The sequence below is a fragment of the Melanotaenia boesemani genome, chromosome 20 (genome assembly GCF_017639745.1).
Source record: "Melanotaenia boesemani isolate fMelBoe1 chromosome 20, fMelBoe1.pri, whole genome shotgun sequence".
Lineage (NCBI taxonomy): Eukaryota > Metazoa > Chordata > Actinopteri > Atheriniformes > Melanotaeniidae > Melanotaenia > Melanotaenia boesemani.
The window spans coordinates 10,622,190-10,631,725 of NC_055701.1; the positions used below are offsets into that span (position 1 = coordinate 10,622,190).

The 9,536-nt window shown below is 41.0% G+C and overlaps 1 protein-coding gene across 1 annotated transcript; it reads right to left on the reverse strand.

Annotated features, from left to right (window-relative positions):
* Positions 1-4,257: 4,257 nt before the first annotated feature.
* On the reverse strand, positions 4,258-6,976 carry LOC121631299. Its single transcript, XM_041972124.1, has one exon. The coding sequence runs from the start codon at positions 5,825-5,827 to the stop codon at positions 5,141-5,143; it is 687 nt and encodes a 228-aa protein (XP_041828058.1). The 5' UTR covers positions 5,828-6,976; the 3' UTR covers positions 4,258-5,140.
* Between the last annotated feature and the right edge of the window lie 2,560 nt (positions 6,977-9,536).

Sequence of the window (9,536 nt, forward strand, 5' to 3'; positions counted from 1 at the left end):
TCATGCAATATTTGAATCTGTATGCAAGAAAGCTTAATTTGCTGTAGATTTGATCTGAAGAAGGCATACAGGACATCAATAAAGTTTTTTCTGTATTTCAAACTTTCTTGGGACTGGTAATTTTGTTGCACTTCCATCCTCTTTTACACTCCCTGTCCTGTGACTAATACACTGCTCAAAACAATAAAGAGAACACTTAAACAACACATCTTAGAGCTTGATGAATGAAATATTCCAGTTGAAAATCTTCATTACATAGAATGTGTGTGTATGTGTCCAGGTGTCTGTATGCACTCTGTAGAACATCTGGGCCCGCTCCTGATGAGACCACAGATGTTCCCCTGAAGGACCTCCTCTCAGACCTGGATCAGGGCATCAGTCAAACCCTGGACAGTCTGTAGTGTGATGTGGCAGCGGTGGATAGAACAAGACAGGATGTCCCAGAAGTGCTCAATTAGATTCAGGTCTGGTGAACGGGCAGGCCAGTTAATAGCATCAATGCCTTCGTCATGCGGGAACTGCTGACACACTCTGGCTACATGAGGCCGAGCACTGTCATGCATCAGAAGCAACCCAGGTCCCACTGCAGCATAAGGTCTGACAATAAGTCTAAGGATCTCAGCCCGGTACCTAATGGCAGTCCAGGTAGCTCTGGCTAGCACATGGAGGTCTGTACAACCCTCCAAAGACATGCCTCCTCAGACCATCACTGACCCACTGCCAAACCGGTCGTGCTTGAAGATGTTGTAGGCAGCTTAACGATCTCCACAGCGTCTCCAGACTTTCTCACATCTGTCACATGGGCTTAATGTGGACCTGCTCTCATGTGGATAGCACAGAGCCCAATAACAAATCTGCCTGTCTGCCTATCCTGGTGTTCTCTGGCAAATGTTCTCTTCACAGTGTTGTGCTATGAGCATAGGCCCCACTTGTAGACGTGGTACCACCCTCATGGAATCTGTTTCTGACAGTTTGAGTGGAAACATGCACATTCGTGGCCTGCTGGAGGTCATTCTGTAGGGCTATGGCAGTGCTCCTTCCATTCCTCCATGCACAAAGGAGCAGATAGTAGTCCTGCTGCTAAGATTGTTGTCCTCCTACAGCTCCCTCTGCGTCTCCTGGCATACTGGCCTGTCCCCTGGTATCTCCATGCTCTGGACACTGTGCTGGGAGACACAGAAAACTGTCCTGCCACAGTGTGCATTGATGTGCCATCCTGGACGAGCTGCAATACATGAGCAACGTCTGTGGGTTGCAGACACCACCTCATGTTACCTCTACTGGTGAGAGGACTGGCTAATGCAAACGTGACCAAACATCAGCCAGAAAGGACAAAGACAGGGAAATGGTCTGTGACCACCACCTGTAGGATTATTCTTTTATATGGGCTGTCTTGCTAATCACCTCTCATTTCCTCCTGTTCTATGTTCTATATGTACAATAGCAGGTGAAAATGATTCACAATCAGTGTTACTTCCTACAGATTGATATCCCAGAAGTGTGACTGACTGAGTTACAAGCTAATGATTATGTGTTCGCTTCTTCTTTTTTGAGCAGTATATGGACTCATTCTGTGGAGAGCCACAGTATGAAATAGGTCACTGCAGCATCATCTATTTAAGTTTGATCTCAGTTCACAGATCCTTCATTTGTGGAGGATTTGATTAACTGAAGAAGAGCTCTCTGCAGGGTTGTTGCACTTGAAACAGGTGGGACCTCCCATAGGTGTTGCTTTTTAATTATCTCCTCCCAAGGCTATCTCCATAGCAGCCTTTTGGGCGTCTGGGTCTTGTTTTACTTGAAAATGAGTTGAGCAGCTTTCTTTTTAATAAACCCAATGGTTTTAAACTTTGTATAATAAATAGCACACACTTTTGAGGCAATAACTATCCATGTTCAGTTTTATTCTAAGCTATCTGATGGGTTTTATGGGTTTGACACAATAGTACAGTACAGTGGGGGTGTTGCTATTATGGAAATAAGTCCTGTAGGCTGTGTTAAAGGATTGAAGTGCAGTGTAGGATTATGTCAGCTGCAATTTGCAGTAGAGAGAAGCTTTATAGGTTTGATTTGCTGCTAAGACCTATGGTTATAGATCACACAGGGTTTTATCTCTGTGTGCAACAACAGCCTCTGTTTTGCAAATAGCTGCTTCCAGAAAAGGTTTTTTTTAGATTGTAGCCATCTCTTAAAACATTGCGACAAAATACTGTCGAAAACGAGAGGGCTGATATTGGGATTGACGTAACAGTTCTTTAGGCTAGGAAACATTTACACATATCACTTTCTTGCCTTCGATCTATTATCCTTTGTTATGCATATAGACTGAAAAGGGTACAAGTGTTTTAAAACTAGCACCTTTAAATATTTCAGATTAACATGTTATATTACATTTTTAAAAACTAAAGCTGCAAAGTAAAAAGATCCCACAATGATTTTATGAGGTTCATCTGCTGGACTGTTTCTGATTGGCTTTAGAAATTTTCTGGATCTCTGCTTTTTTCAGAAGTGATCCCTCCATATCTCCCCACTGCAGTTTGTGAACTGAAACCTTTTGTGCAAACTGAGAATAGAGGATATACTATGTTGATTAGAAAATGTTAAAGATGATGATAAGAGAACAGAGTCTTTCTTATGCCCAGCAATGCTATCAGTCTACTGGCTCCGGTTTTACTTTTACTTGACCAAAATTAAGTAATTCTGTTTATTAATTTCTGCAGGGATGCAAATAAAAGGTCTCCTAAATTTTAAACCTTTCCTGTTAGGTAAAGATGTACAAATGTGATTTCCTGTCTGGCTGCGATGATGTTACACACAGCACACTTTAAGCACAGTGATGCAGCAGTCAGAGGTTGTCGAGGTGTTTCATTACAGTTGATGGATGGAGGTTAAGTGGAAATGAGGTCTGGGTTGGGCCTTCCCCCTGCCCTGCAACCCCTAGCTTGTCCCCTCTAAGCAAGTGTGTCATTCTTCTTAGCCTTGTCACAATTCAAGATGTAACAATCCCCCAGGTCTTGCTTGTTTGTCATATCAGACAATAAGGAAAAGCATAACTTTAAATCCTTCCTTTTACATTTATGGGTTCCTGGATGATTTCAATGCAGTTTTTACCACCATGTAAGGTGGTTTTAAAAGAGAGTAATTTCACATATTTCTGTGAGATGAGGTAGCAGAAGCCATTATGGCAATATTTTTTTTTTATATATATAATTTGATATATGGAGCTTTTAGTACCCTTTGCACATGTGATCCATTGTCTGGGTTGAGCCACAAAACAAATTAATCTCATACAAAACTCCTTTGGAACATATGGCAGATCTCACATCAGATAATGTAATCATCTGGATGAATGAGTTCAAGAGCTGAGGTCACAAGCTGTGTCCTGACTCAGATCTCCCCTCCAGCAATAACTGTCAACACACATGAACCCTTCCATCAATAGGTCAGTCATTACTCCCCTCATGTTTCGCGAGAAGCCAAAAGAGGTACTGGAAACATATCCGTTAAGGCCACGTAAACATAAACACTCAGTGTTACATTTTTCCTGTACACACAGTTTGCATTGTGATTGTATGAGATGCTTCTCCAGCCTCCCCTGATGAATGGACCTCCTGTTCAGCACAGCAGACACATTGGCATTGCTTCTAAAAATCTGTCACATTATCACAACAGTGTATGTCATCACTGTTTGCATCACAGTGAGGTGGTGGCTGCTCGCTTTATTTTGAGCTTGATAGTGAATAATGCTTGCCACCGATTGCACAGAAAACCAAGCCTTTCAGTCAAATGCTCCTTTTCAGAGAGAACTGGATCAAAATAGCACCAAGCGGTATTGTGTAATGTGTTCTTCTCTGTTTTGTACAGTGCAACAACAGAGAGCTCAAATCAATACACCTCCCTCACATGCTGCTGAGAGAGCATGAGGGTGGTTTGTCTTATTTCCACTTCATAGGTCACCACATGTAACTATGTGAAGTGGTTTAAGTGCGAGCTGGAGCTGCTGGAAAATTAATGCATATCTGTCAGTTCCTGTGACAACACACAAGGAGACAGGTCACTCAAGGTCATTTAAAAATTTTAACCAAAATTCAATTAAACGCCCAGATCAGAGAGCTGACCACAAACTAAGCCCTCTTTGTGCTGGCACTGCTCTTGTTTCTGTTAAACCAACGCCTTCACAATAATCAGTGCTCATTGTTACGCTGTAAATGGAGTCCCTGCTCATTTTGATCCATCTGACACCCATACACGAAATAGAATTTAAGATGTTTAGGAAAAACCTAAAATTTATTTAGATCTTTGTTATGGCTCTGAATAAACAAAATATTAACATACAAGAGAATTTAAAGGGGGTCAGTGATTTACATAATTCTAATATAAAACCATAGAGGGGAACCATTTTCTAAGGATGTTTATTTGTACCTTGTGAGATATATACCTTTTATACATACTGTATCTTTAATAAAAATCATCTAAGTACATCAAAAATTCAACAAGGCCAAAAGATGTATGCCTATCCTATATGTACATAACCAAATACACATTACATTTACATGGTTATATGCACATACAGTACCTGAGCATAGCTTAATAAGGTTCTTCTAATGGAAATCCAGGGCTTGATCCACCAAGGAAAACACAGCCTATGATAAAATAGTTATTCAAACTGGCCGATAAATGGCAGTGATTTGAAGCTATATGCATGTGAGACATGCACATGTACCGAAAAACCAAAAATCTTTTGGCCCTTTGTCCTGTTAATTTAACACATTATATCAGTTTTGTCCACAGGTTGGGTGGCCCAAAAAGTTGTCTGACATAAAATAGACACACATAGATTTAAGGCATACAGATGGCCTAAAACAAAAAACGCATAGTTCAGGGGAAACAGTGTTGTCTTAAGAAATGAACTATCTGTTCTGTCATAAAAGCAATTCATGGGTTAATATGTGCAGTTCAGCATCCATATAGGGCTCTGGAAAAAAAATGTTTTGAGCAGAAGACCTGTGTATTATACCCGACCTGCGGAACTGAGAATGTAAAACACTCCATTTTGGGTCCGTTTTGGGTGTGAGAGAAGATGTAAAGTGATGGAGATTAGGCCCGATCAGTCTCCTCTCAGGTTAAATGAGCTCATTCTTCAGGTCGGAGGAAGAGTTTCTCCATCCGCTGCCGCCTGCCCCGAGCCGCGTTTGTCTGTCACGGCATCGCCTCGTCTCTCCTCCTCCTCCTCCTCCTGGGTCAGCGCTGTAACAGACGCTCTGGTGCTTGAAGGGATGTCCTGGCTCACCCGGGGTTGAGACGTATGAGTCTCGCTGTCCAAAGTGCTTGATCTCTTCGCGCTTGTGTGACCGTGGGAAGATGCGTACAGTCCTTCCTCCTGCTGAGAGTGCGCAGTTTCTGCTCCTGCACCGCGCGGGGAGATGGACGCTCTCTCGGCTCTGTCATCCCACTGAAACGCCTGACTGTGTGGAGTCGTACCCTGCCTGGTTTGGTTGACAGACAGCAGTCTTGTCTGTGTAGAGTTCCACTCTGTGACATTGTTGTTTATGGAAATTGTATCAGTTGAGATGTTCGCGGTGGGGGTGACCCCATCAGTCACCCCAGGCTTCCCAGCAGAGGAGGATGAACTGGTTGGTTTCCAGATTAGGCTGTAGTAAATAGCCAGGATAATGGCTGCTAAGGACACCGACAACACATATGCAAAAACAGTGGCTAGTCTCACCCACTTCTTGTTAGTCTTAGCAGCCATCTTAGCCTTTTTGTCCCCTGTGTAAGTAGCAGGTTTGCCCCTCTCCATATTGGGCATGAAGTCCCGCTCTTTCATATTGCCCCTATTTTTGCCTCGATGCTCCACCACCCCCTCCGTCTTGAAAGCTTTTTCTTATGCCCAGTCCAAGAGAAGAGGAAGCAGAGGGGCTCAGGAGAATGATGCTGGACCAGTGCTCTGCACCGTGAAAGATTTACAAGCGAAATCGATTTCTTCTTAATTCATTTGATCTCAGGAAGCACTGCGCTTCATATTCTGTACCCGGTGCAGCACTGCGTGTCATAACGGACATCAAGCATCCAGAGGGTGACTGCGCGTTTCAGCATCCAACAGCGACGGGGCAAAATGATGTCCTGTGATATTTCCAGGAAACAGCTGGCTGTAGGCCCACGACAAATCCGCAGGATGCGATTTGATGTAATCTATTAAAACGATTTAGTACGATCATACGGTACACAACTGTCTTATCCAGCAAATGAAGAAGCTGGCTCAGCTAAAAATACAGAAGAGGGGGCGGGCGGTGGCTCTTAAAGAAGCAGCAGCTGTGCGCCAGCTCTGGAACAAACCAAAAAAAAAAAAAAAAAAAAAAAATCTATCTAGCACATTACCTTCCCATCAGGACGCTGCATGGAGGGCAGGATGTTGAAGAGGGATGGACACTTGTTCTAGCGACGCTGTGTGGCGTTTAGATGCGCACCCAAGTGGATAAGATGACATACGCAGTGAGCCACCACACAGGCAATTTACTCACTTTAATGGACATTTATGACTTATGTAACAGGCTACCTATCTTAGGGTTACGCTAATAGAAGCGGTGAGTCAGTGGCATGATATCACATGTTAGGGTTAATTTGTATTTTACAAATGAGTATTTTTAACACAATGAAAAGCGAATAGTTTTTATTGCACACGTCCAGTGGCAAGCTGCTCGATGAAAAGGATGAAGCATAAAGCCAACATTGAGCTTTAGTGCAGGCTATGAGATAAAAAAAAAGAAGATACAAACTATTTGCTGACATAGCTTACATACCTGCTAAAATATTTCAAGACATTTCTCATTAATAAATCTTTATTTTACAAGTATGAAATGATGTCTAATAAATGCTCAGTGATCTGAATGTACAGAAGTACTGAACCAGTCTTCAAGTCTTTGTTGGTGTGCTTTCAAGGAGCAAAGTATTCTTAGAATTTTTAAAGGGTGTCTTGAGCAGCAGTGTTGAAAGTAGAGTCTTTCTTTGGATATTGACTGATACATTACTAATTTTCAGTTTATAGCTACTTGCCATGGGTCCACATACTTGGCAGCACTACAATTGTGCTATTTGGTATCTCTGAATGAACAACTGTGAGAATCCTTTGAGGTTTAAAACTGCTGTACTGTGTTTGATATAGGTGCTAGAACACTGTTTGGGATAAGTAATGCCTTAAAAGGCAGATTAAAGAAGAGAGTACACACAGTTTTGAAGTTTTGCAATCTTTGCTGCACCTGAGGTTACTGGATCCACTCGCAGAAGAAAACCTGTTTTTGTTTGGAAGAATTTTGCCACTGATGGCCTCTGTCTGTTCACAACTGTGCTTTGCATTTTAATTAATGTCTTTGCCCATCTTTACCACTAGATGTTAGTATTTTGTATACACTGTACTTTTAATGCAATTAAGAACCTATTGCAAAAACACAAATTTCCTTTCTTTAACTGCATCTTTTTAGATTCACAAAGATAACACAGTGTGATAAAACATAAAGTAGTAACTCTGCATCAAGTAGATGATTCAGAAAGCATTGTCAACCAAAAAACTTGGAATATTTTGGTGTGGTGAGCAGTGTGTTCTTAAAAGATTTTGGAGGAAACTGGACAAGTGAAGGACAAAATAAGAAGTAGCAGCCTTAAAAAATACCTTTCTACAGTAGATGAACCGTTTACTTTTATTGGGCATTCATTGAAATTGGAAATTTTCATTTTCAACCATAAAAAAGTGTTATCATAATACTGGAGGATATTACAAGACCTTAAAACTTGAATATATATATATTTTAAATAACTAACATACAATAGTAAGTAGTCAGTACTTACAGGTTTTTTTTCTTCTAATTTTTACGCTGAATATCTCAATGAACTAAAGCTGGGATGTAACATGATTTTTGATGATTGTTGTGGAGAACTTAGTGTGCTTTTATAATTTCATGGACTACCATACTGAGGCATTTTGTATGTTCAATGAAGTGTACAAATATGATTCTTTGCCCAGTAAAGGGATATGAGAGTTATAGTTTTAAGAAATACAAAAAAGATCAGCAAATACCTGACACAGGTCCTGAGAGATTTATCATTCCTTCAGTTTATCTGTTTACTTGCCAAGGCCTCATCAGAAATAATCTCCATGGAGCTGTGGCTGTCAAGAAGCCATGCTTAAGAGCAAGAACTGGTCCGAAAATCAGTAGCAACTGGTCTGATGGAGTGATGAATCCTCCCCAAAGCCCAGACTTCAATGAAACTGAAACAGTGTGGGATCATCTTGATAGAGAACAGAACAAAAGGCAGCCAGCATTCAAAAAGGACCTTTGAAGTATCCTTCAAGAAGCCTGGAGAACTATTCATGAGAAGTACTTAAAGCAGTTACAAGAAAGCTTGCCTAGAGGGCTTAAGCTGTGTTAAAGAATGAAGATAATAAATACTAATTTTCAAGCTAGCTGGAACTGTACAAAGTCTGTTTTTTACTTATCAACTGTATTTCCACATAGGTTTGCACCAGTTTCAATGAATTATGCACCTCTTTAGTATTTTCCTGTTGATATGCTGTGTTTGCTGGACACCTAAAGAGACAAACTAAGCTCACCAGCGCGGACAGAACGTACCCCGGACACCGCCTGTTTGTTCCCCTCCCAACAAGGAAGAGCTACCGGACTATAAAAACACAGACAAACAGACTGACAAACAGCTCTTTTCTTCCGAAACCGTGGCTCCATTACACCACCCACCCTCAACGCGACCTCATGCACTTTCTGCACTGTTGTGCAATATGTGGTCTATCATATATTATAGTTCATATTTGTATGAGTAAAGGTTGATGTGTTGTCAAGTTCATTAGAAATGAGAAAGTACATTGGTGGCTTTCAAAAATTCATGTGTGCAATCAGTCCTGTTGTTTTCTGTCCTTTAACCTTACATAAGCACTGAGATGATGAGGGTGATCACCTGTAATGTGGATTTGACACAATCATGTGTGTTGGTGTCGTCATCAGCATCTTGGAAAAATGAACCTGCGGTGGTTCCCCACATGTCTATTTTGTGGTCCCTGACTGTTTGCATTAGATATTGCACAATCAGTAGGTTTATTTGAATGATATCCAAATAACCAGGGATCATTTGTTGAAACAGCAGTCAGCATCCTGTCTTGAGTAATAAATGATGCCATCACAACGAGACAGATGGTTGTTGTGGCATGATTTTATAAAATAAGTTTGTGGAAAAAAATGTCAATCAAATAGTGTGCAGTGGAACAAATCTAACAGCAGACTTTTTAAATGTTAAAAAAAGGCATGAATAAACTAAAACTAAGCTTTTTTCACCTTTTGTTTGGATGATGGTTGTTTTACTTATTTTTAAGTCATGTATAAAGAAAGCAGATTAAAATGGCAGCTTGTGTGAAAAGCAGCTGTTAGAGTCAATTATCAAAGGGTCAGTTCCCCCAAACTACACGGAAAACATTTTCTCACTTTCCTCAAATGCCACAAGCCATTCAGAGACTTCTGAATTTTATATGATCT

Bases quoted from the DNA above. Each gene is read 5' to 3' on its own strand.
- LOC121631299 (XM_041972124.1), bottom strand. From the start codon at position 5,827: ATGAAAGAGCGGGACTTCATGCCCAATATGGAGAGGGGCAAACCTGCT.